The following is a 26,792-nucleotide window of genomic DNA, read 5'->3' on the forward strand; positions in this document are numbered from 1 at the left end:
AATAGTACCTCAGGTTAAGAACTTTGCTTCAGGATGAGAACAGAAACCGTGCTCCGGCTGTGCGGCGGCAGCAGGAGGCCCCATTAGCTAAAGTGGCGCTTCAGGTTAAGAACAGTTTCAGGTTAAGAATGGACCTCCGGAACGAATTAAGTACTTAACCCGAGGTACCACTGTATAGCATACTGATGAATTGATTTAAGAAGAAGTAATAAGCCTCTGCATGTGCTAAGAAAATCCATCTTAATGTGGTCTTAATTTGAGCCAGGGTCATTGGGCTTGGTTCTACAATCAGTACCAGGGCTTGGCAACCCCAGACAGTGTAAAGCAATAATAATAAAAAGTAAATGCATTTGAGTTGTTGCAGAACTCCTTTCCTTCGGCATTGATTAATCACAACCACCCCCTTCATAGCGACATAATTTCCAGATAACAGTGTTAGTTGCAATTCCAGGCAGGAACGAATGTGGGCATCTCTCACTTTAAAAATCAAGCACTACCTCCAACAGCTGTGCTGCAGAGAAATTCCTTCAGAAATGTCACCTTGTTACCAGGTTCCAGCGTATGGAAACCACTTCCTGGAATCCAGTGAAGCATCTTCCTCAAGAGATGCAAGGCTGGAACTTTCAGTAGATTTATGCTCGTTGTTGCCTTAGAACACATCCTTCAATTCAGTTGTGAAAGGATGAAACTTTGAAGAAAATTAGGCCTGCACAGTCATGTTGAGTACACTGTCCTGCTTTCCTAACAGTAAAAAAATTCCATAGTAAATCATTTGAATGACTAGACAATGACTGCAGCAATTTGAAATCACCTTTTCTCTCTCTCTGGAAATAATTTATGCAGATATTCTAGGACTTTGGCGCAATCTCCCCATTCCCCACCCCATGCCAATTTCTAATTAATGATACTATGACTTGTATTTATCTAGATGAACTGGTGAATCAATACATTTCAGGCCTTCAGAGCCATGAGGAAATGACTCGGTGTGGCCTTTCATCAGCCTTAGGTGCCCTTCCTAGGTTTCTTTTAAAAGGCAAGCTTCAGGAGGTGAGTTAGAGAGTGGGGATTTAATATTTTTCATATTTTTTTGTAAGTGCTTAAAGGAATATCATGAAGAAACATACAACAATACAGTATTGCTGACCGTGTCTGGTGGTTTATAACCAAATCTCTGTCAAGGTTTCTGTTTTAATCTTAGTTTCTTATGGAAATGATTCTTTGAAGGGATGAGGGATAGACACCATGCTCACAATAGGGCAAAAAAAGGCAACCAAGTAATGAGCAAAGGGTAACGATTGCCATATTGTGGAGCGGGGAAATAGTTTCCTCTTCTAATGTATTGCTCTCCAGCAACACTCTTCAGTAGCCCACATAGGGCAACTCTTCCTGGGGGTGTCACTGTTTTCTTCCATGGCAAGGGAAGCAGGAAAACTAACAATAAAAAGCTTAGATTTTTTATATATAGTTAGACATTCAAACCTCAGAGTTGTGCCAGGGAAAAGAACAAGTGTTATGCACACTTATGAGAAGGAGTTAAGTGGGAAGAGACAAATTTGCTTTTTATCTTTACAGTAGTGATGGGGAACCTCCATGAGGGCCAGCAGTCCTTCCCATTTGGCCCATAGGCCATTTTGGTGAAGCCACACCCACCTATGATGTCATATGACATTAGATGTTGTACTGGTGAAGCTGTGGCACCACATTCCAAAGGAAGAATTGGGAGTGACTCTCTGTTCTTCCTTTCTAGCTGTGGCTATACATTTGAATATGATGCCAGGTGGGTGGCCCTGCCCAGCTGTCAAAATGGCCTGAGGAGGGCTGGCCAGTTCTCCACCTTTGCCTTATAGAAAGGCTATCCTTCCTTGTCAGATAAAGCATGTTAGTGAAGGAGTATCAGGAGGCTTGCATTGGACAATCTTTGTATCCTGTACCTGTCACACAAACAGAGGGTGAATTTAGGATGGAGCTAGATGCCTGGCAGCAAACACAAGATTACTGGTTGTGTGTTCATGTCAAGTGTGCAAAGTAAGTGTGTGTGTGTAGCCACTTTAACTTCTACTGCTTTTTAGATAATTTCTCGCAAGCAAGCTGAGTACAATACTCATATACTGTTTTTGTATTGTGTTGTTCCAGGTTTTAGACGGCTTAAAGGGAGTCACTACCATTTCCCCTCAGTATGTGAGCTTTGCTGAATCCAGAAAAGATGGCCTAAAAGCTATTTCAAAGTATGTTCAACAGTTTGTATATGGCTTTATATTTGCCCTGTAATGTGAGTGCCATTAATGAGGGGAAAGTGTTGGCCTTGTTTTTAAGACTCTGTCCTTCTATATCAGATAATAGGGAACCTTGTCTAGCTCCTGGGGCCTTACCCACATGACCTTGAGTTCTTTGCTGGCACAGGAAGGAACAGAAAAGCAGCAAATTTCAGGCCCACTCTGGATCAGGTCCTAGTGGGGATAGAAGGGCTTTCGCCCCTTTCCCCACCACTGTTGTCCCAATCTGGACTGGGCTGCCGCACATGTAATTTGTATTGCTCGCAGCCAATCCATTGCAACACACAAGCCCTCCTTAGGTGGTACCAGGAAGGGTTAAGTCATCACGGTAGGGATGGGTGCACTACCTCTGCACCCTCTTCACTGTTCTTGCTGCCCTCTGACTCCTGGGAAATGACCATGTGAAGTAGGGAGGCTCTCCTGTACTTGTGGGGGCTCCCCATGCATTTTAGAAACTTGGACCATAAGGTTTTCAAACAGGTGATGAGCTTCCCTCAGGCTTCCTGCTGCACAAGGTTGCCTTCCCCAAGGTGACTGATGAAGAGACTTTTGCTGAGGCAGGCGGAGCTAACATGTTTATCCCCACTGCCTCCTCACACCTTACTGGAAATGCCTGAAGAAGGTTATTGTGAAAACCTCACTTAGGTCCTATGTGTCTCTGTGTACGTGTGTTTGATTATGGGTGTGCCTGGCCCTGTGGGTTGCTGGAATGTGGCTCCCTCAAAGCTTTCTGTGTGGCGAGTCGCCATGTAATCTACATGGCCACCAGAAACCCAGGTACCTATGTCTCTGATAATCAGACCTGCCACTAGGGTCCCTGTTTCTCAGAGGAGTAACCTCAGCACAGTTGGATAGCTCTTCATCTCCCAAGGAATGAGTCACTTCTAAGAGATTTCCCTCTTCCTAAGAGTGACACCTTCCATAATACCCCAGGTCCATGTTACAGCAGATGATCCGCCACCCTTGGGAGTAAGATGCTGCTTTCATTTTCCCCGAAGACCTTACCCACCAACCGCCTTCCCTCTCTTGCACTCAGAAGATCAAACTTGTTCCCTCTGAGCCAGGAACTCACCTGTGAGTTGGAAGCTTGTAGAGCACTTCCAGAAGCGCACAATTTTAGGATAACATCCATAGAAAGTACATTTCATGAACATTGATAATTGATACCTTTCATAAATATGTTTTGTTTGCTATTAATGCATAAATTTTAATCCGTGAGTCGTGTGTGTGTGTGTGTGTCCTCGTCCTCTTCCTACAGGGTTTGTCTAACAGTAGGTGTGAAAGGGGAAGGATCACCAGCTGAAGTTGTATGCAGAAATAATGTCACGGAGATCTACACCATATTGCTGAATGGTCTTAATGATTACACAACGGATAGTCGGGGTGATGTTGGAGTATGGTAAGGCTTTGTTCTTGCTTATTGTCCCATCAAGGCAAAAAGTGGATAGGATTCAGAGAAAGAGCCCAGCAAATATTACAAGGCATTCTGGAATAGGATGCCATTTCAGTTCTACCCTGCCCAGAGGAATCTCTTATTGAACTACAAATGTAACCTGTAGAATGAAAATGCTAAAAGTGTGCTAAAGGCTTTTACTAGGGCTTGCCAATCGAAAGGTCGGCGGTTCGAATCCCCGCGGCGGGGTGCGCTCCTGTTGTTCGGTCCCAGCGCCTGCCAACCTAGCAGTTCGAAAGCACTCCCGGGTGCAAGTAGATAAATAGGGACCGCTTACTAGCGGGAAGGTAAACGGCGTTTCCGTGTGCGGCTCTGGCTCTGGCCACGTGACCCGGAAGTGTCTCCGGACAGCGCTGGCCCCCAGCCTCTTAAGTGAGATGGGCGCACAACCCTAGAGTCTGTCAAGACTGGCCCGTACGGGCAGGGGTACCTTTACCTTTACCTTAAGTTTCTGGCTCATGAATACCATTGATGGGCATTCACTTCCGATTGACTGCTTAACTCGCATGCTGGTGACTGGACAGCAGAGGGCGCAGTTGTACCAGCTGTTGGGCTCTCTCATGTGTTGCTACCTTTTGCAAGCATTTGCACATATTATTTTAAAAGCAAATGAGCTATTGCTATCTCTACTATCTACATTCCCTAGAGTGCTAATTTGACATAAACACAATGGCATAAATCCAGCTCTGCCTTGGGTGCACTGAAGCCCATGGATTTAAATGTCATTAATAAACAACCTCCTTTCTGCCAGAAAATTCTCAAAATTCAACCTTTTTTGATAGTTTCGTGTGAGAATTCCAGTTGGTTGGTGTGCAATGTTCACTCTCCCACTGTTACATCGTGTTGAGTCAGGATTACAAATAAATAAGATAAATCGTTACACTTTGTACCCTTTAACTAGTGCTTTCATTCCATTCCAACCACATAACAAGTGTAAGAAACTCAAGTCTTCATCTTTGAGCCCTAAATCTAAGAATAACTAGTGTAACGTCATGTCAAGTGCCCAGTGCCTAGAAAACATAAGCTATGTAGCTATCTAAAATTCTTCTTGATTATATTTTAGCGTCAAGAAAATGTATTTATTTAAAATATTCAACACAAGGTTTCAATGTGGGATACAAATGAATACTAATAAAAACTAATAAAAACATTACAGTCACCATCAGTCTTAAAACTACAGTGCAGCACCTATAAAATTCCTAGCCAAACATTGAAGTTAATGTGGTGAGGCTGAACAAGCTGAAGCTTAATCCAGGCACAACCAAGGTGTATGAGTAGGAGAACTGCTGTCTCTGGATATACAGTTCTGGGTGTTTTGCACTCCCCTTGAAGAACCACACCAGCAGTTCGGTAATGATCCAGAGCTTGTCACCAACTGAGGAAGCTCAGGTGGCAGCTGTGGCTAGGATAAATTCAGCTGGTACACCACATGTGACCCTGTCTAGAAGGGTCACATGTGGTGTACCAGCTTGATAGATATCTTGCCTCAGTTATCTATGCATTTGCTGCAGCCAAACCATACTGCTGCAATGCTTTCTGTGTGCTGTTGCCTGTGAAGGCTGGAAACTGTAACTGGAAACTTGTGGCTGAGGCCAGGTTATGGGAACATCACCTATACCGTACCAGTTGCAGTGGTTGCCCATGTATATCAAGGCCCAATTGAAAGGGCTGGTCATTACCTTTGACACCCTGAAGAATCTGTGGCCAGGTTACCTGCAGGATTGCCTGCGCTCCTAACAAACTACATATACCTTGCAATTGGCATTGGAGGACTTGCTGCATTGCCCACTTGTTAAGATTATCCAGCCCTTGTAACAGAGGCTTCTCACCAGTGGCCCCACGAATGTGGAACTCAGTTCCTTCTGAGACTCAGCAGGCCTCATCCCTGTCGATGTTTAAGAGGGCCTTGAAGTCCTGCTGTTTTCTTGATGGCTTCTGGTTAATGCATACTGCACTTTTATGCTGGCTTTTGAATTTTCACTGTTTTATTGCTGACTGCTTTTGTTGTGCTCTTAAGAGTAGACATGAAATGATATTATTATTATATTGCAATGCTGTTTTGATTTTAAATATTGTTATAAGCTGCTTTGTGGAGATACTTTCACAAAGATCAGTGTGGACATTTCTTCAGTAAATAAACCTTGTTGGTTGAGGAGAGGACTAGAAGATGGGAAAGCTCTCAGTGGTCTTGCCCCTCTTCTTGCAACAAAGATGAGTGGTTTGGCATAAGAACTGGCTGGAAGGGCACTCTTGTGAATCTTGCCTACTTGGTACTGCTCTTTTTTATTTTCTTAAAAGTATGTATTTTACGTATAAAAGTCAAACAGGTTTAGGAAAGAATTGCTCTTGTATATGAAGAAAGCTTTGGTTGGATCTTTTTTTTAAAAAAAAGATTCGTGGGAAAGCTAACCAACTGTATTTTCCATATGCAAACTTAACATTCCTTTTGACAGTTTGGACATGTCCCAGCGCATAAACTGTCTTCAGGTGTTGGATATGAGTACCTTAATAGTAAGATGTCATACAAAAAGAGGAAGAAGTATTCTTTGATGAAAGGTTGCCAAACGCTATGATGCAGTTTGTATTCCCTACCCCCCCTAATTCTCACTTACTTGTCCACCCATTTTCAGACTTCATATGCATTTGCCTTCTTTTCACCTTAGAAAAGTACAAAAATACAAAAGGCAGGCCACTGTGATAAGATAGTGATAAGAAGAACAGTTCTCTGTTACTAAAGTAGGTTAATAGCTCTTTAAATACTCATTGGAAGCACAGGGGTAATGCATCTGTAGACCAGGTTTTAGCTTAATTATGTGAACACATGTAGTATTCATATGCATGAAAAAGAAGCCAAGCTCTCTATTGAGATCAGGAAGGAAATGTTCTGGGCCATCCCAGTGTGTCCTAGATGAAAATAAGTTGCTTCTGCTTGTGCAAGTTGGGACACCCAATTTCTGCTGCTACCGCCCCCTCTACATACACCGCAGCCCTCTGTACCACATCCTACTCTGTTAACACCCAGCTGGGATGCAGTCCCAATTCTGCTCACCCTCCTCAACAGTTGCTGTCTACTAATAAAATAAAATAAGAACCACATCATTTGCTTTCCTGCAATTAACTGGACGTATAACTTGGCCCTTAGAATGGTCCTTTGTTTTCTACTCTTCCTTTGTTATATGTATGTATGTATTCTATATCACAGAGACTGACATGGAAGAAAGCACACTGATATATGAGACTGTGGCGTGAAAGTATATTATTCTGATCATAGAAGCAATGTAGATTTACATGAAGCATGTCCGTAAGAAGTTATAAATTTACAATGGCAACTTGCTTATTTTTACAGGGTGAGAGAAGCTGCTATGACCAGTTTAATGGAAATGACCCTTTTGTTAGCACGGACTGAGCCAGAGCTAATCGATGCAAATGTGTATGTATTTTGCAAATATAATCTGTGAATGCCTGCTGTATGGTTAGGTGATGAGCTGTTTCTGTAAAAGGCTCTTTCAGTAATCCCTCCTACCTATGGGATTCGGTTACTTCCATCAATACTGCTAATGAAAGAACTGGAGCACAGCCTATCTTGCATCTATTGTGAGTACAGGGAATGCAGATTGTAGCTTTTGATTATCCCTTCTTTGTTAAACTGCTTTACATTAATAGCTATTCCCACTTAAGATAGATATTGTGCCTTTCCTGCGCCACGAAACACTGTATCTATTTTTATATAATTATACATTTGAAAAGTTATAGCTATATATGGGTTATAATAAAAGAATTAAAACCTTAAAAATACTGTGCTAGATACAGTTATAAAGAATAGTCAGCACAGGGAAAGCAGTCAAAACAGCTGTTTTGCCAATCTTGTAAAAAAAAAGGCAAGCTGAGTAGATGTGCTTCATGGGTCTTCAGAGCTAGGAGAGAAATTTGGTCTAACCACCCCTTGTAAATCTCGGGGCAAAGTAAAAGTATAGTTTCTTTACACAGCTGTTCTCACTTCCTTTGCTGAAGGAATCCTTAGCAGGGTCTGAATGGAAAATGTTAATGGGGACGGGGAGTAGTCATATAGGTAGAGGTTTCTCTGGAATATGTCGTTCCAAATGAATGAGTGTTCTGTGTTCTAAACTTCAGCTCCAAGCGGATCATGTGCTGTGTGGCTCAGCAATCAGCTGAAAAAATTGACCGATTTCGAGCCCATGCAGGATCTGTATTCCTCACACTTCTGTACTTTGACGACCCTCCAATTCCACACATACCCCATCGGGAGGATTTAGAGAAAATATTTCCAAGGTAACTAGTATCTCATTGTTTTATCATAGAATTGCACAATAAACATTTGCCCATAAACATGAAAGAACTCTTTATTTAGAAATATGTTTAAAGAGAATATTTCATTCTGTCTTGTTAAGGAGTAGACTTTTGAGATTCAGAGTGGCTTTTTGTGTTTATTAGAGAAGTAAAGGGAAAGGCAACCTAAGTTTTGTTCTGGCCGGATCCATAAATGGGGCTTGGGGAACCTCCCAGTGTTGTTGGACTCTCCCTCCCATCCTACCTGGCCATTAACCATGTTGGTTAGAACTGAAGCAAGTTGGGGTTCAACAACTCATGGAGGGCCACAGGTTCCCCATCCCTGCCGTAAGTTATCAAGTGTGTGGGATTTTCCACCTTTGGTCATTTCTTCAATCCAGTAACTAGTCTTCGCACAGGGTGTGAGTTATCAGCAGATCCAAAAGTAAGTAAAATGTAGTGATTTGTTAAAAATAATGCTTCAGAAGCTGATGTAAGCAAATTATACTTTGTGCATACAATTTAACTTGGCATCTCAAGCATTCCTGCATTTTGCAGAGTGATCCTATGGTGCTGATGCAGAAATTCCATGGTAGAGCTACTACTTGCTGGCTTCCTGCCTTATAGCTCCCTTGTGGTCAGCAGGAAAGAATTACTTATAGGAGCTTCAGGACTGGGGTAGTTGGAGGTTTCTTTTGGGTGTCTGTATGCAGAAAGAATGAGGGGACCAAGATATTCTGGATCCTTGCGCCATTCCTGGTATTCACCCAAAATGTTTCACTCCTCTACCCCCACCCCAGCAGGACATCTGCACCTGCCAACCTTTCCCTGGGTGTACCTGTGGCACTATAAGTGCCATCCCACTGGCTGTGATCTCTCTCTACCAACAGAATGGGGCATAGCTGCATCTTGTGGCCCCCCTACATGTCTTTGACTGAATTTTGGATTGCACTTTCAATTGAATTTTAAAATGCATTAATGTGTAATACAGTTAATGGTAATAGCACATTATGAAAGCCCCATTTAAAATACGGTTATACTGCTGCATTGACAAAGAGCATTTCTGAGTCTTACTGTCAAAGGATGCCAGCTTTGATTTCTGTGGATAATTTTTCTACTTTAAAAATGGACATTTCAGAGTTTAGCAGCAGTTTTGGTGAAACAAACCATTGCTCAGGAGGACATAAGGCTTATGTTACCTGCTTTCTATTGCCCTTGCTTCAAAAGGGACCATCTTTTCTGTTGTTGACAGGTCAGAGGCAGTAACCTTAAACTGGAATGCTCCATCGCAAGCCTTTCCCAGAATCACACAGCTTCTGAGTTTGCCATCTTATCAATACCATGTTCTGACAGGACTGACTGTGTCTGTTGGTGGATTGACCGAATCAACAGTAAGTGAATTTTAAGAAAATGTTTGATCGGTAGGCGGTGTCTAAGAATGACTATGTTAAGAGCCATGTATCAATTCAGGTAGTAGTTCATTTCTGGAAGCAAGTTGCTGATGTTTGTACTGCTAAAGTCTTTTATTGGGGTATGAAAGTGTGGGAGGCACCCAGCCTATTGCTGTTTAGCGTGGCTGAAGCCTGGTTCAGCTCATCCCTGTTTGTTTCCATATAGCAGTTTTCATCACTTCACTACATACCTCTTTTCCTTTATTCTAAGGTGCCGCAGCACAGCTCTGGTAATCTGAGAAACCCGAGGCCAAATGAGAGAAGTCCACACTGCAGTTCCTCCCCACACCAACATCTCCTTTCTTGAAAACTGAGGTCATGCTGGCATGGAGAGGACTGCCAAAGAAACATCACAAACATAGCCTTTCACTCCCCCATTTTCCAAATTTTCTATCTAAATTACAATTAGCACCTTGTTCTTGGGCAGGCTTCCGAAATCCAGAAAAGCACAGTTTGAGCACAACTTGACGATCTTGCCAGTCTCTCTGGATAATGTCAGACGCCATACAGCCTTAGAAACCTATTAGTATTCTAACTTTATTTCACTTGCAAATAACTTCAACTGCATTTTGCTTTTAACAAGCATTTCTACTTGTCACTGTGTTCCTTGTAGCTTCCTGCCTCCAGTTGCCTCTGAAAATGAAACTAACTTGGAGGATTTTTATTATCACTACTGGCAGTCACAAGTAAATTAAGAATGTGGGGCAGCTTACAGCTCAACCCTATAGGTTCCTATAGAGGGCTGTGACACCGTTGCCACCTAAACAGCATCAGGTAGTGACTGACAGCTTAGTGTTTGCTCTATCCTACTTGCTGTCCTTTCTCTGTACTCCATTTACAAATGGGTGTTGGTGATACTGAAATTCAGCTTAGTCACATAGCTTTGTTTGGCCAGTGAGAACACGATCCCACCTGCCCATCAACGTCCTTGCAGGCTGTTGCAGTAATGTGCTTTGGTTCTGCAAGTCTCCCCACCCAGTACTTACTGTATAGCAGCTTACCAATGAGGCTGAGCTACTAGTGTCTGGGAAGCCTTGTTCTTATTAGCACAGGATTCATTAAATCATTGCACCTTTCTGATCCTGCCCCTGCAACACTATGTCCTTGTCCACATTCATTTCATGCACAGTTGCACTGCCTTGAGTTATTGCAGTGGTGTAATACCACTACTCAGAATCATGCGAGTGCCAGAGTCCTTGAACCTGATTCTGGTCCTTTTCTTTCTACAACAGACCATCAGGCTTCCAGCACTGTTAAGTGTGTTGAGCCTTCACATTTGTAGAATGCTTGAATGTTCAGTTCATGATGTCAAACTCTTGCGGGTTTTCATAATGAGGTGGAGATTAAATTTAATTTTGCTTTAAATATGAGGTTTTTCCTACCCCAAGTTTCACAGACAGAGAAATAGCCTTGAGTTACTTCAAGAGGTCACAGAGAGGTTCTTGCCCCCAATATTTTCATGTTGGGTTTTTAGAATTTGTTACACTTAAGTTTTGAAACGTGTAAACAGTTTGATTGCTTCCAGCTCTTTTGATTATTGTTGGCTCTGCCTGCTTGTTTAAGAGAACAACCTTCTGTTCCGCTTCAAAAACACTGTTGAATCATTAGCTCTTTGTAGACCTCCCTAGAATATATCTCAGTTTACTTGGGTTGTAGTCCAGTAATTTCCAGACATGAAAGAAGGGCTAGCGTGCCTCTGAAAATGCATTCATTAAATAATTAAAATGCTCCTGTGAGCCCCAAATACCACCTACAAATTGGACTGCTCGCTGAATGTCTGAAATATTTCCATTAGTCTCCTTTGGAGCCAGGTAATTCTACCCTATCTTTGCATCAGTTTGGTCAGTCAGTCCTTCCCAGTGCAGATTTATGAATTGCACATTTATGAATTTATGGAATTCTGTGCAACATGATTTGGTGACTGCCACTAGCTTAGATGGTTTTAAAAGGAGATTAGAGAAATTGAGAATAGGTGTATCCATTGCTTTTAGCTATAAAAAGCTATTTTAAACCTCTGTGTTCAGAGGCAATTAGTGATCAAACCAAAGGTGAAAGCTGTAGGAAACTATGTAGCACAGGAGGCATTCGTCTAGAAAAACAGCGCAAAGTGTTTTCACATAGGATACGAAAGTGGGCTCATAGGTTGTATCTGGTATACATGACAGCATAATCAAGTGGCTGATAAAAGTAGGAGAGGGGGGAAATTCCATGAGTTCTTGTGGGTCAACGTACTATTTTCCCAATCGTGAGATTGATGAGATGGCAACTTCCGACTGGGAACATACAGTTCAGTATGTGAATACAATTCAGAGCTCTAGTATTGTTAGAAAAGTGCCTCTGCATCCAAGTTGTCCCATGGCTTGCTTGTCAAGTTTGCAAATGGATATTGAAAGCACTTGAAAGGGAAAGGAAGTGACAGCACTAAGGGAACTGGAAGGCAAAAGAGTAAAGAGGCAGAGGCTCAGTATAATCCTTTCAGTGGAGAAAAAGATGCACTGGGTTGGAGCCTAAGTCACACATAACTCCCATTGATTTTAATGTGTTCTAAGTTAGTGATGTATGAATTTCCATGTTGGATTTAATGGGACTGAAGTAGGACTTAACTTGCTCTGGATCCAGTCCAGCATGACCAAATGCAAATGACAGGATTCTATATTTTTGCCACTTCAGGGTAGTCAATATGTCAACATCTGAAATAATCCAGAAATGATGCTCTCTTTTATTGGCCCTAATGCACTATTCACTGGTCCCCTGCAATGGAAAAGAAATACGACTCGCTGAGTAGGCCTTTATCTTACTGTTTGGAAAATCACTGGTGGTGAGGCATTGTTCTCTTGTGCCTTTATACCATATTAAAAGAACTTTAAGGACTCACAAAACGTGCTGAATTTATTAGAAGTGCAGTAGTTCCTGTGAATCTTACTGCAGTCTGGATCTTAAGGGTTAGTCACAGAGGGTGGACGAAGGTAATGTCCTAAACATAGGCAGGATCCCCCAGTAGCCATAAAACGTAGCAGTCTGTGGAAAGAGGTCCTTGTTTTCTCCCTTCCATCCAAGTCTGTTTAGCAGTTATAAACACTGTGCATATGTAGAAGGGACTGTGTCAACAGTGCACATATTTCCTGGATAAAATGCAAAACGTGCCATGGCACTGGCTGCTTTTCTTGCTTATTTAGCTGTACATTTAAACATCCAATTACATTTCCTATTTAACTGAAATGGCACCATGTTACCAGGTTGTTATGGGTCCTTGGTTATAAAGGATGCTGAAGTGCGTTTTTCCTATAGTTCGTGTAGTGTAGAATTCCTATCGACTTTAAAACCTCAAAAATCAATTTTCTCTTCTCTCCTGCCCCCCCAGTCTGGAAAAAAAAGTCCCTCGGAGATATAGTGAAGACCGAAGTTAATCTTTTCATGTTTGTTTATTGGAAGTGTTTTTCACTTGCAGGTAAGGTGCTCATCACAGAGCCTGTTCAGCTATCTGAAGGGAATTCAGAGCAATATGGATGCAATGAACAGCTTTTGTGATACGCTGCTCAAGGTCTTTGAGGACAATCTGCTGAATGACAGGTAACCTGTATCTTTCTATAGGGGCTTGTTGGGCACATTCCTGAATGTATTCCTGTCTTACCAGATAAATCGCTAAAAACGTCACTATAGTTTTCCATCTACTCTCTTTGACTTGGAATCTATGGTTATGAAAAAGCCTAAGGCCAGAAGTGCAAGTCAGTGGGCCAATTTTTTTTTGCTGATTTGCCAGGCATAAGAGATAGGAAGGCACAATAACTCGGCTAACCAAATTGCATTTGGGGGATATTTTCCTGAATGGAGTACAGGCTACATAACTAAACGGCAGGAATGGGGAACTGGATCTTGCCTGAGGATCCAGAACTGGCCCCCACCTCTGCCTCCCTGTCTTGTCACCTGACACAGGATATGATATCAGTTGATTCAGTGTTCAAGCCATGGAAGCAGTCACAGGCTAATCTCCAAATTTGGCACTGTATTCTCACAGCACTGAGAACAAAGCAAAGCCTCTGCTGCTGGCTGCCTCTTAATTATCAAGGAGCAAATGGAGGCTTATCTCTGAACTTGGTGTTATGGTCCCACAAAGCACTCTAGAAGAGAAACGTGCACCTCACTATGTGACACGCTCTGTCTCATGAACTATGAGTCCAAGAAGAACTCATTTGTTCCTTCTGGCATTTATTTCCTGTGCACAGGCAAGAGGAGCCAGTGGAGTGGTAGCCAGTTAGTAGCATGTTGGAGGAACAAACACTAGAGTTATCAGGAAACATGGGATGCAGGCTCTAGGACATAGGTGAGGAAATGAATTGTAGGCCTCTGATCATCCAAGAATATAGGGCATGAGATCCCAAGTGCAGAGAGCAGTGTCACCATGCACAATTAATATGGATACAGTGGTACCTTGGTTTACGAACTTAATCCATTTCGGAAGTCCGTTCTTAAACCAAAGCGTTCTTAAACCAAGGCAGGCTTTCCCATAGCAGAGGTGGGGACCCTCCAGATGTTTATGAACTCCAGTTCCTAGTGGCATGGCCAGTGGTTAGGGGTGGTGGGAGTTGTAGTCCAGCAACATCTGGAGGGGCCACATGCTCCCCACCTCTGCTCTAAATTTTCGAAACAGATGAGGGATAGGGTGTGTATGTTAATGCTTGAACACTGCCAGTAAAACTATTTCCTCATCACATTCTGAAAGGGTATGTAGGCCAACAGCCAGAAAATGACTGTGTGCAGGCACACGCCCCACTCCTTAATGGGAATATTCAGATGTGTGTCTCAATGTATAAATTACAGAAAGGAATCCAGGAGCCTTGCCAAACTCTTGCAGACTCTTATCTGACCATTCCCTGGAGCTAAAATGGTTGAAGTTTGAACTTCTGCACTTTGTTTTTCCCATTTCACATTTTGTTTAGGAAACGAACTAAGTATTGTGTTAGATTCTGGATACTGGAGAGCTATTGCGTCACAAGTTTTCACACTCCTGCACTGTTTGTGGGCAGAACTGGACAGTATCCTTGCAAATGTGTGGTGCCCACGCTTGCCAAGATAGCAGGAATGTGATGGTGAGGGCACTTGCAGGGAAGTTTTTGCAGGAGGGAAGGTGCACAGTCCCGTCTCCCCAACCCTTTCATTGCATGTTGATTCCTTGCAAATGATTCCTACCTTCTGGGTAGACCTGGTTTCAGATCCTGGCTTAGGGAGAAAAATTAAAAATTAAAAACCTGTCAGGTTGGTAAACAGGGAGAAAGTATTCCTTTGATTCTTACCCCAACACAAAGAGCATCTAGTTTTGCCCTGTAAACACCACAGTGTGTGATTCCCCCTATGGAGTAAGAATGGTCATACGGGCACTGCAAACATGTGTGACTGTATTACCACCTGACTACTGCTTTATGATCTCACGAAGTGTGCAGTCATGCTCTCAAACTAGTTTTGGCTATCTGAAAAGTCAGAAGTGTATGAACTTTGGCAAAAGTTTCTCTTTTTAATCTGAACTGTGAAAGTCCCATTGCAAGTGGCGTCAAACATGTTGCTCTGTCTTCTGTGTGTTTTCCTCATTAGGGTATCTGTACCGTTGCTAAAGATGCTGGACCAGATATTGGCCAATGGCTGCTTTGATATTTTTCTAACAGAAGAGAAGTAAGTACTAATGAGCAGAGTATAAAGCCTCTTTCCCTGCCTCTCCTCCAGTTGCTGCTGTGCTGCAGGAAAACAAGCCATAGTATGGCTGGGTGTGTCATCTGAACCCACGGTCACGATGATCAGAAGCCAAGGTTTTTTGCTTACTTGTGTGTGGTTTGTTTCTTCCAAACAAACTAGCCTGTGTTCAGACAACACAACAAGACAGACTATGGCATGTTCCCCTGCAACAAAGCTGGAATTGGGAGAACCAAAGGGCCTGCAGCTCATTCACATTGAACCAGTTTGTTTTAAATGTGGTTTAATGTAATGTGCAAACCAGGTCATAAGCAGTACTAAGAGTTGAGTTGTAAATCCTGTTTACAAATTAAACAGAACTAATGATGATCACCTGCGATGTCAGTCTCTTTGTAGAAATAATCCCAATGAACCACTGAACAGTATCTTAGTAAAACTACCTCAAGTGCGTGCGTGCACACACACACATGCACACTTGATTGTAACAAAATCTCAAAGTAGATACTTGAGTCATGTTGTTCTCTTGTCCTATGAAATACCAAATGAAAGGGCAGGAGAAACTATTCTTTCCAGTTTTAGTAGCATATCCAATATTTATACATGAGTGTCAGTTGCAGTTTTCTTTGTATATTATACTTGCATGTCCATTTGCTGAAGGTGCAGTAATGTACCATCCGATGGAGTGTATCGCTACAGGTTTTAAGCAACAAGTCAGTGGCGCTTTGACTTCGTCCACAGATGGGTGCTTTCCTTAACAACAGTAATTTCATACCTGTGCAGGCTCTCATCTGGGGGGCACTCTGTGCTCTTGATTTAGGGACCACCCTGAGTGATGTCGTGATTGATCTGGTAAAAATGCTGCTCACCTTTTTTAAAAAAGCTCCATTTTCAGGAACACGTGTGCCCAATTTGCATAACACAGAACCTTTTAGACAGATCCCTTTTCCCTATTCACTGATCCTGTTTCTGCTGGAGTGCTGCCCATACAGGAGAAGGAATTTTCTCAATTTCCTTTGGAGAGGCTGTGCTATTTGAGATCACTCATAGGTTAGAGTTAGTTATTACAAATGTGGAATTGGCAGATGACAGAAAGCAAAGCAGGTCTATTTCAGATGCAGAATCCTACACATTAGACTACATGCACTAAATTTTTTCCAGATGCTCAGCTGTAATTGGCCTCTTTGCTGAATGCCTGTATTGTCATTTCCTTTGGAAATCACACCTCATTCCCTATATTGCCATTGTCCTGTGCTGAAAAGCAGCAAGCACTCCTGTTAACTGAATTAATCTCCAATAAATTCCATCCTGTCTATGCACAGCCTTGCATAATTGCTAACAAAGTTAACCTGGCTTGAAACAAAGAATGCAGAATCCATTCTGCACTCTACCTTGCAGCAATATTATAGAGATAGAATGTGTTTCCCTAGGGGTAATTTACACATGTGCAACTTTGTGCAGCCTTGCTTACAAATGGAGATTCTGGATAAGATTTCACTAAATATGCACACTAAGAAACACTTAATCTTATTGAACCAGCTTTATTTTCGGGGGTGTATGTGTTTGTGCGTCTAAACTAGTTTAAGAGCTACATGAAATCTTTTCCCATGCGGACTTAAAACTTAAAACATAACATTAAAAAATATATATTCAAAGCTTTAGGCATAGAAAATAGTGGTTTATATCATACTAACCAGCATGTGGAGGGACGCGGGTGGCGCTGCGGTCTAAACCACTGAGCCTTGGGCTTGCCGATCGGAAGGTTGGCGGTTCGAATACCCCGCGATGGGGTGAGCTCCCGTTGCTCGGTCCCTGCTCCTGCCCACCTAGCAGTTTGAAAGCACATCAAAGTGCAAGTAGATATCTGGTGTTTCCTGATAATCTGGTGTTTCCTGCTTGGCAGGGGGTTGGACTCGATGGCCCTTGTGGTCTCTTCCAACTCTATGATTCTATGATAAATAGGTACCGCTCCAGTGGGAAGGTAAATGGCTTTTCCGTGCGCTGCTCTGCTTCGCTTGAAGCGGCTTAGTCATGCTGGCCACATGACCTGGAAGCTGTACGCCAGCTCCCTCGGCCAGTAAAGCGAGATGAGCATCGCAGCCCTAGAGTCGTCCACAAATGGACCTAATGGTCAGGGGTCCCTTTACCTTTTTAACCAGCATGTGATTACTAGGCCAAGATATTAGCACCCCAAACTGAAGTCCACTGCACCAGCTTAGTGGTTAGTGATTGCTTATGTAACATCCAACACAGTTTGCAACACTCAGGAGAACTGGTCCCCTCTGAAATAATGTTTACTTAAATTTTCAGCCACCCATTTCCTATGAAGTTACTCACACTCTGTAAAGAAGAGAGCAGAAGATCTAAAGATATCCAGAAACTTCGCTCCAGCATTGCAGTGTAAGTTGGAAAAAAAATTGTAACAAAGCAGAGGGATAACTAGGGAGCTATTAAAATAACCTAGTGCATTGAGGAAAGAATTGTCATTGCATTTGTGTAGTGGCTTTGGGGCGGGGGGCACATGAAAATGTAACAAAAAGCTCACCTCCATTGTAAAGCAATCTTGTGATTTCACTCTGTTCTGTTTTTTTAAGAAGTGTCAATGCATTGTTATCATACTGAATTTAGAAGCACCTTTTATGAGTACTGATTCTAAAGCAAATACTGCTAACTAAAACATTCCTAGTCTGTTGATGTATGGCCTCAACCATACTCTACAGCAGTGGTTTTCAACCAGTGTGCTGGGGTGCCCTGGGGTGCCTTGAATGATAGTCAGGGGCAACACTGGCCCCTTTCCCTCTTTCCTTCCCTCCCTCCCCTGATGCCCTCTTGTGTCTCTGCTTCCCAGAAGCTTGCACAGCTGTTTATTGCAGCAGCCCTGGCTATAAGCTCCCCAGGCAAATGGTGCCTCTGGGGTTGGTCAGGGGGTGCTTCCCAGGCCCCTGTGGGGCAGTGTGAGGAGGCCTCTCTCTTTGAGGCAGGGGAGAGACCAGGGTTGGCAGCTGTGGCTGCTGAGAGGACTCCCAAGGTGAGGGGAGAGGAGAGAAGGCTGAGGGAACACTCCACAAGGGGGAGGGTGTTTGAAAAAGGGCGAGAGGCTGCCAGCTCTGCAGGCAAGGGGTGACATAACTGGGTTCCTGAGCCCCACAGGGGTGCCGCAGAAAGAATGCAGTTGGTCAAACAAGCAATGTACTCAAAAAGGGTGAAAACCTCTGCTATACAGATACTCCCCACCAGCTAAATAGGCTAGCTACTGAAATAACCAACATTCTGAGGTTTTTGTGGGACTTGATGGGGATTTCTAGAACCTTGCTGCTAATGGTTCGCTTGTTTTAGTAAGGTGCTTCTCTCAAGTTTGTTCACTTCTTTAATGTAGCAGATCTGCTGCCATCATAGTTGATTGATTGATTCAACTGAAGAACTAGACAACACTTGCTCTGGTTTTTTGTTTTTTTAAAACACATAAAATTAATCCTCCTAAGTGTGTTATGGAAACTTTTAAAGTTTCTTTTTTAAAAAAATAATACTTCTTGTTTTTGCAGTCCTAACAAGCAGTTCTAAATCCCCCCCCCCGATACTAGCTTTCAGATGCATGATGAGAGAGAGACATGGCAGACAGATTTGTTAAGCTTTGTTTGCGACATTCTCTAGGTTCAGTATCTGTCCATTCTCCTGTTCTTTGTAAGGATATATAGGCTGAAAATCAGCAGTACTTCTCTTGTGAAACTTCACAGTTTAGCAAATGCTTATCTATTGTTTTATGCAAGAGAACTTCTTTTTGTAGTGTCAGGTGTGTATATAATACTGGCACCTTTTAGTTTTTAAAACCTCTTATCTGGCACATCTCGCTCCAAGAATGGTTTCCAAACTCAATTTCCCCCCCATGCATATATTTCTGCAGAGTTTGTTGTGACCCTGATAGAGTGGAGCAGAGGGCTTCTCTACATAGCACATCCTTTCTGGACTCAATAATACAATTTCTCCTCTGTGCTAATATGAAAAAACCCACTGATGAAATAACATTACTTATTTTTTTATAAAGGTTTTGTGGTCTGATCCAGTTTCCAGGCAGCATGAGAGAAAAAGTTCTGTTTCAGCTCCTCCTCCTCCTTTGTCATCCATTTCCTGTTGTAAGTATTGCAGATGTTGGTTAGGAACTTGGAGGTGTTGATCTTTTATTGCTTGTGTGAATCTCACTAAATGTAATAGCTGGGCCACTTCATGACTATTTGCATTTCTTCTTCCATAATGTGTTTGTAAATCACTACCATCTTCCTTAAAGAGTGCTCTCAGTTTAGCAGTTGGGCTCACCTCAGTCCTGTTATTTAATGCACAGCAAATAACCCAGCTTTAAAGTCCACTCTTAGACATATCTGGCTATTGAACCAGTATCCTGTTTTCTGGACCTACATAGCTGAAAGGTAGAATGACTGTGTATATTTAATTTACTATGCTGGTTGACTCTGGAGTGCATGTGTATAGAGCAAGCAGTATATACAGATATGAGTGTTAACTGTACCCTAGTGCTTTAGAACCTGTGAATTTCTGGACATGCTACCAGGGTGTTATTATCCAAACATTTAATCTCTTTAGAGTAATTGAAAGCTATTCCTTTTTCTACCTCCAGATAAGAAAGGCAACAGCCAGTAATGTCTATGAAATGCTCATAACCTACAGTGATATTGCTGAACCGGATATTATAGAGGAGGTCATGACAATTCTAAGTGACACTGACTGGTGAGTTAATGCAACCACACCTACAACCTTATGCTGACTCCCAACCCTTGACATTTAACCCTCCATGTTGGAGTGCAGATACAACCAGACAAATGTGTGTTACAATGATGACCGGGGAGGTTTGATGCCAGTTTCGATTCACATGAATCTGGAATACAAATTTCATTTGATGCAAGGAGTGATCTTGAACTGCATTTGCTTATGTTGTAGATTTATACACCACCTTTTGAGCTAATAGACTCCCAAGGTAGCTTATACAATTATATAATACAAAACTATTAACTCCTCTCCTTCAGTGACTGGCTGCTAAAAGAAACACTCGAGGGTGTGTAATGTTACTGTTGAGGCCTCTTCCTATCTCTCTAGCATTTTTGCCACCATCATTGCTGCTGTTAAGGGCTTCTAGTGAGACCAGAGCAATTAGTTTCAGGCAGTGTTTCTGAAGCTGGGCTGTCACTCCTGAGTGGGGCTTTTCCACAGCTCCTGGCTTTCTGTGTGTGGTGCGCAGTGAAGATATACTTGGGGAAGGTGGCATTAAAACCTCTCCCTACTCTTTAGTTACGGCCCTTATGGAGCCTCCAGTGAGCTCAGAGCAGACAGCTTAGTAAGTAGGGAATTTAAACTGCATTTATGTTTGCTTAGCTTCTGGACTACTTAATTCATCATAGGCTTACTTATCCCATCTTGGAATGGGTTGGAGTAAAGTTTGCTAACTTGAAGTATTTGTGATGTGATAGACTTTGAATCTGTCCGTATAACTTGATGCTATTTTCCCTCTCCAAACAGGGATGCAGAATTGTCATTTCTGAGGAAGAAGCGCAACTATCTCTGTGACTTAATGAAAGTGCCCAAGCCACAACTAGTAGCTAAGGTAAAGTTTTTAAAGGATCCATTTAACTGACCGTGAATATTTTTGGGGATTCTTCCAGGAAAGACTTGTGACCTGCACATTTAGCAAAGCCCACAATTTCAGGGCAGGATATTCAGAGTTTTGCTTCAAGCCTAGCCCTCTTTAGTATGTGCATGTGTGGAACTGCCAAAAAGCAAGTGCTTTATAGCTCCCTTCTATTCTCTTGAAAGCATTCCAGACTTCTGGTGCTTAGCTACTTGAGCATGAATTAATACAGTGCAGCTGGCTCCAAAAGCGGGCTTAAATTCCACTCTGAATTTTACAAGAAAATATGAACATCATAGCATCTGTCTCTTAGATCCCAACTTTAGTTCAAAGAGAGGAGGCTAGGTGATTATTTGTTCCAAAATAATTGCAGAAACACCAGTGAGAGTTTAGTAAGTCAAAACATTGATATGTGCAACCCAGGTATTTGTAGCAGAACTCATGGCTCCTTCATGCCCACCCCTCGTCCTGCTACTGGACTACGCAAAACTAAGCCATGCGAGCTTGGCTTAATACAGTGGTGCCTCGCAAGACGAACGCCTCGCAAGACGAAAGAGTTTTCCATTTTGGAGGTGCTTCGCAAAACGAATTTCCCTATGGGCTTGCTTCGCAAGAAGAAAGCCCATAGGGAAATCTCCGCCGGCCTTCAGAAGAGGTCCTGGACCTCTTCTGAAGGCCGGCGGGGGGCAGAAGTCTTTGCTCCCCCCCGCCTGCCTTCCCGGGATAGCGGAGAAGCGCAGCGCGTTTCTCCGCTATCCCGACGGCTTTTGAAGGCAGGCGGGGGAGAGCAAAGACTTTGGCCCACCGCCGGCCTTCAGAAGAGGTCCTGGACCTCTTCTGAAGGCCGGCGGGGGGCAAAAGTCTTTGCTCCCCCCGCCTGCCTTCCCGGGACAGCGGAGACTTCTCTGCTGTCCCGGGGCGATCTGAAAATGCTGGTGGGCGGCAGCGAACGCTTCGCTGCCGCCCGCCAGCATTTTAAAAGCCCCCGGGACAGCGGAGACTTCTCCGCTGTCCCGGGGCGATCTGAAAATGCTGGCGGGCGGCAGCGAATGCTTCACTGCCGCCCGCCAGCATTTTAAAAGCACCCGGGACAGCGGAGACTTCTCTGCTGTCCCGGGGTGAACTGAAAATGCTGGCGGGCGGCAGCGAATGCTTCGCTGCCGCCCGCCAGCATTTTAAAAGCCCCCGGGACAGCGGAGAAGTCTCCGCTGTCCTGGGGGCTTTTAAAATGCTGGCAGTCGGGAGGAAAGCCCTCCTGTCCCCGGAGCTTGCGGGGTGGGAGGTGGGGAGAAGGGCTTTTCTTCCCACCGCCAGCCTTCAGAACAGCCTTCTGAAGGCTGGCGGTGGGAAGAAAAGCCCTTGTCCCCCCCCCCCCCAGCCTTCAGAAGAGGTCGGGGGACAGACTGTCCCCGGACCTGGTCTGAAGGCGGTTTCCATAGGAACGCATTGATTGATTTTCAATGCATTCCTATGGGAAACCGTGCTTCGCAAGACGAAAAACTCGCAAGAAGAAAAAACTTGCGGAACGAATTAATTTCGTCTTGCGAGGCACCACTGTATTATTGTATGAACTGGGCCATAAAAAAATCTTTATTTAAATTTTCCATGAACAAGTGTATATATATATATATATATATACACATATTTGCAGCCAAAATAAAACAGCAGAAAATGAACAATCAATGACCAGCATTCATTTGACAACCATTCATATATTTGAGTTGTTTGACAGCAGTAGTGGACTCTCCTTCCCTGGAGGTTTTTAAACAGAGGTTGGATGGCTATCTGTCAGTGATTCCTGCTCTGCAGGGTGGCCCTTGGGGCCCCTTCCAACTCTACAATAACCGTGACAAGAGAAAACAATACGCTGTTGCCATATTCTCTGTTGTTTCTTTTAGTACCAAATTTCAGCGATGCTAATTTGAGGTTTTAAACTAAAATAGGAAAATACTGACATTCTATAAAGTGGTATCCCATTCAGAGTTGCTTCTCACACTTGAGATTTGAAAAGTGCGACCTGTGTGTGCGTGCCCATCTGCTCTTCACAGAGTAGTTTTGAGTACTGGTTGAATATACAGTGGTACCTCAGGTTACATACGCTTCAGGTTACACACTCCGCTAACCCAGAAATAGTGCTTCAGGTTAAGAACTTTGCTTCAGGATAAGAACAGAAATCAGGCTCCGGTGGCGCGGCAGCAGCAGGAGGCCTCATTAGCTAAAGTGGTGCTTCAGGTTAAGAACAGACCTCCGGAACGAATTAAGTACTTAACCTGAAGTACCACTGTAGCTGTATCCAACCTGCAGTGCTCGCTGCAGTTGTTTACATTAATGTAAGGTATGTAACCTGTCTCCAATATGCACTTAATTCCAGGTTTCTTTGTGCTGAGGTTTATACTGCTTTCAGGAAGAAGTAATGTCCAGGCAGTTACAGTGACACATGGCAAATGGGACAGAAATGTCCTATAATATGCAACAGGAATACAACAATACATTAGTGTTCCTGGTTTGGTGGAGGGCAAAGTGTTGCGCAGCAGCATTAATGGAGGCATGCAGTGACGAGTTGTTGCTCTAAGCCAGAACTGGGGTTTGTTCTCTGAGGAATGAGTGGTGGTGATAGTTTAAGTATGATTCTATTTGCTGGTTGTGTGTGTTTGTGTTTGCCTCCCAAGTGACGATGGAATAGCAATTACAAAGAAATATTCAAGTTAAGATTTAACTAGGACAAAAAAATGCTGAGTCCTGAAAGCTGTTTTGCATTTCCTCGGTATCAAAAGATTTGAAAATGGTCCCATGGCTCTCTGATCTAAGACTGACAGCCACATCTGCATCTCTTTGTGCTGTAGCTGAAGGCTTCTCTCTCCACAAGCTGGAGGAATTTTCACACAAGGTTGATTCCCTACTACCCTATTTTTCAGAGGGAGTGTATGAAAAATATGCAAGTGCTATCCAGCTTTCAGAGCTCACATTTCACAAAGAGAACCACAGAATGCCTTATAAAATAAGGAAAGAACATTTCAAGTGTGTATCTTTTACCAAATTTCATGACCTTGATTCACCTTTTTTAGCGGGGTGGGGGGCAAGCTTACAGTTGAATTCATTAAATAAACTCGTAGCCATGAAAGACCCCTCTCTTAAAGAGAAGTGGTCAGAATGAATATTTTAAATAACTAGTAGTTTAATAAAATGGCTTATCTTGGTATACAAAAGTTGCTACATGTGCAACTTACGTAGTGCTCCAGCTGCACTCCACAATGTATTGGATATCAGCAACTGGAGCTTACATGTGTTGCTCTGAACAGAGGTAATAGATAATTTGTAATGATATTATTGGTATTGGAGCTGGGCGATAAATCAAGGAATCGTCTGGAACTGTTATGGCTTCTAGATCATGATACTGGCTTCACACTTTTTGAGCTGCCAATACATCATGGCTCTACATACAGCACTCCTCACTCCCGTCTCCCTGCGTGCACTGTGCTGGCCGTGGCTGGGGAGCCACAATGCACCTGCAGCTCAAAAAGTCCAGCCATGTGTAGGCTGTGCGCCTGCTGCCGCCTCAGGTGAGCTGGAAGCGGGCTTCCTTAAAATACTCCACAGAGGGGTGGGTGGGAGGCTGCCTCCCACCAGTGGAACAGTTTAAGGAAGCCCCCCACCTCTGCCTCATGTGAGCTGGAGTGGGGGGGGGCTTGATCAACTTGAGGGGTATGGGAAGCTGCTCACTTACTGTAGTTTTCGCTCTATAGGACGCACCTTGTTTTAGAGGGGCAGAACAAGAAAAAAAAAATCTCCCCCTTCCATTTCTCCTCCCGCTTCGCTGAAGGGGCACTGTGCAGCTCTCCCTCTCTTCTGAAGCCAGGAGTGTCTTGCTTTCCCGGCTTCAGCAAAAGGAACCCGAAGCGGCTATCCCTGAAGCTTCAGCAAAGGCAACATGAAGCCTCCGGAGCGTGGAGGGAGCGCTCCCTCTGCGCTTTGGAGGCTTCACGTTGCTATTGCTGAAGCCAAGGAGCCTGCATTCGCTCCATAGGATGCACACACATTTCCCCTTAATTTTTGGAGGGGGAAAAGTGTGTCCTATAGAGTGAAAAATATGGAACCTTATCAAGCCCCTCCCCAATGTTCTTGCTCACACAAGCCAGAGGAGTGTGGGGCTGGGTTATGTATCTCTGCTCCTTCTTCCTCCCCTAAGGTGGGAAGGAAGAAGCAGCCGAGATACATTTCAGACATCGTAATATATCAGTAAATTGTGGTATTTAGTCGCTGATATATAATGATGTTAAAAACCAGGTATCGCCCAGCCTTAATCAGTACTGATGTATACACAGTACAGTAGCACCAGCCCTCCCATATTATTATTATTATTATTATTATTATTATTATTATTATTATTATTAATTTTATTAGTTATACCCCGCCCATCTGGCTGGGCTTCCCCAGCCACTCTGGGCGGCTTCCAAAAGAATATTAAAATACTGTGATACATCAAACATTAAAAGCTTCCCTAAACAGGGCTGCCTTCAGATGTCTTCTAAAAGTCTGGTAGTTGTTGATCTCTTTGACATCTGGTGGGAGGGCGTTCCACAGGGCAGGCGCCACTACCATAAGGAAACTTAATTTGTTATGCATAGATTTAAGATGCCTAAGCTAACTGTTTGACACCACATCTGTGGAACTGAATAATCTATTTTGTTTCAAAATAAGCTCTTAATAACTCACGGCTCTTCCTTCTTTTCTGCAGAGCACATAATTGAAAACAGTCAATATTAGGAAAACAAGTTCTTCAGAGCAGTAGATACAACGGCGGTCACAGCAACTTAAAAAGTCAGGATTGTGAAAGCATCTTTTCAGAAGCTGTGTGCAGAAGGGGTTTTAAACTCAAATGTATGTTAACAAAACAAGTCGATATTTCTAGTCACTCCTTAATCTCTAACCACAAGATGGCAGTTTGGCCACATGATATTCTCTTGTCTTTCATGTTCAGTATGTATGCTGATGTTTTGTGTTTCTTTCCCTGAACTGGATTAAACATCTATTGGAAAGATCATCCTACCAGCATTTCCTGTATAGTCCATCTTCTTCAGCTGTTAGCTTGGTTTACAGTGAATATTTAATGCACCAGTAAAGGCATTTTGTATGCACTATGGGACTTTATCCTGTCAAATGAAATTATGTACCACTGTTTTGTAAGAAGAACCAATGCACAACTCCAGTTGCTGTGCACAGAAGGGCCTTGCTGTATGGGAAAGAAGAGAAACACACACACACCAAGCAAAAAGGTTTGTTTGTTCGCTTGGTATGTTAGCAGAGCAATATGGCACAGTGATGTTCAGGAAAGGGACTATTGATGTTCTTGGCATGTGTGAAGGGCACCAAAACAATGGGATCATAACCTAAATTCATTGCGTGATTTCAACTGGAAAAATGTTACCTCTATAAACAGGAAGTACAGCTGACTCTCCTGTCCCACCACCAATTTGATATGAAAACTCTCAGCCTGCCATACACTAACATTCTCTGGCAGTGTTCAGATACTGACTGTTTTAATTTAGTATATATTACGAATAATAATATAGCACCCTTCAGTTATATTCCTAGGGCACTTTACAAAGAAACAAAGCTAAATACCAGAAAAGCAGCCCAGAATGTTTAAAACTGCATCTGAAAAGCCTGGGGATGTTTTTTAAATACAGTGGTACCTCGCAAGACGAATGCCTCGGAAGACGAAAGAGTTTTTCGTTTTTTGAGTTGCTTCGCAAGACGAATTTCCCTATGGGCTTGCTTCGCAAGACGAAAACGTCTTGCGAGTTTGTTTCCTTTTTCTTAAAACCGCTTGAAGAGGTGCAGTTGGGACTGACCGTGCTTTGCAAGACGAAAAAGCTCGCAAGACGAAAAGACTCGCGGAACGAATTAATTTCGTCTTCCGAGGTACCACTGTATCCTACCTGGAACTACAGGGGCAATAAGCTGCTGTGAGCAGCATCCAAAGAATCTTTTTGGAAATGTTATTTTCCCCCTCCCAT

General features: G+C 43.2%; 1 protein-coding gene across 6 annotated transcripts in view; it reads left to right on the forward strand.

The window, feature by feature from the left end:
* The window catches only part of TBCD (tubulin folding cofactor D), a 156,424-nt gene extending 130,603 nt beyond the window's left edge, over positions 1 to 25,821 (forward strand). For all 6 annotated transcript variants that reach the window (XM_053376121.1, XM_053376116.1, XM_053376120.1 and 3 more), the window contains exons 28-40: positions 929 to 1,047; positions 2,134 to 2,225; positions 3,532 to 3,672; positions 7,073 to 7,156; positions 7,858 to 8,016; positions 9,266 to 9,404; positions 12,913 to 13,034; positions 15,051 to 15,128; positions 17,454 to 17,543; positions 19,186 to 19,273; positions 19,771 to 19,880; positions 20,667 to 20,751; positions 25,511 to 25,821. In XM_053376121.1, the coding sequence (XP_053232096.1) occupies positions 929 to 1,047; positions 2,134 to 2,225; positions 3,532 to 3,672; positions 7,073 to 7,156; positions 7,858 to 8,016; positions 9,266 to 9,404; positions 12,913 to 13,034; positions 15,051 to 15,128; positions 17,454 to 17,543; positions 19,186 to 19,273; positions 19,771 to 19,880; positions 20,667 to 20,751; positions 25,511 to 25,519 (1,316 nt within the window). In that variant the 3' untranslated portion in view covers positions 25,520 to 25,821. The remainder of the gene's footprint in view (positions 1 to 928; positions 1,048 to 2,133; positions 2,226 to 3,531; positions 3,673 to 7,072; positions 7,157 to 7,857; positions 8,017 to 9,265; positions 9,405 to 12,912; positions 13,035 to 15,050; positions 15,129 to 17,453; positions 17,544 to 19,185; positions 19,274 to 19,770; positions 19,881 to 20,666; positions 20,752 to 25,510) is intronic.
* The last annotated feature ends 971 nt before the right edge of the window (positions 25,822 to 26,792 follow it).

The sequence above is a fragment of the Podarcis raffonei genome, chromosome 2 (assembly GCF_027172205.1).
Source record: "Podarcis raffonei isolate rPodRaf1 chromosome 2, rPodRaf1.pri, whole genome shotgun sequence".
NCBI lineage: Eukaryota > Metazoa > Chordata > Lepidosauria > Squamata > Lacertidae > Podarcis > Podarcis raffonei.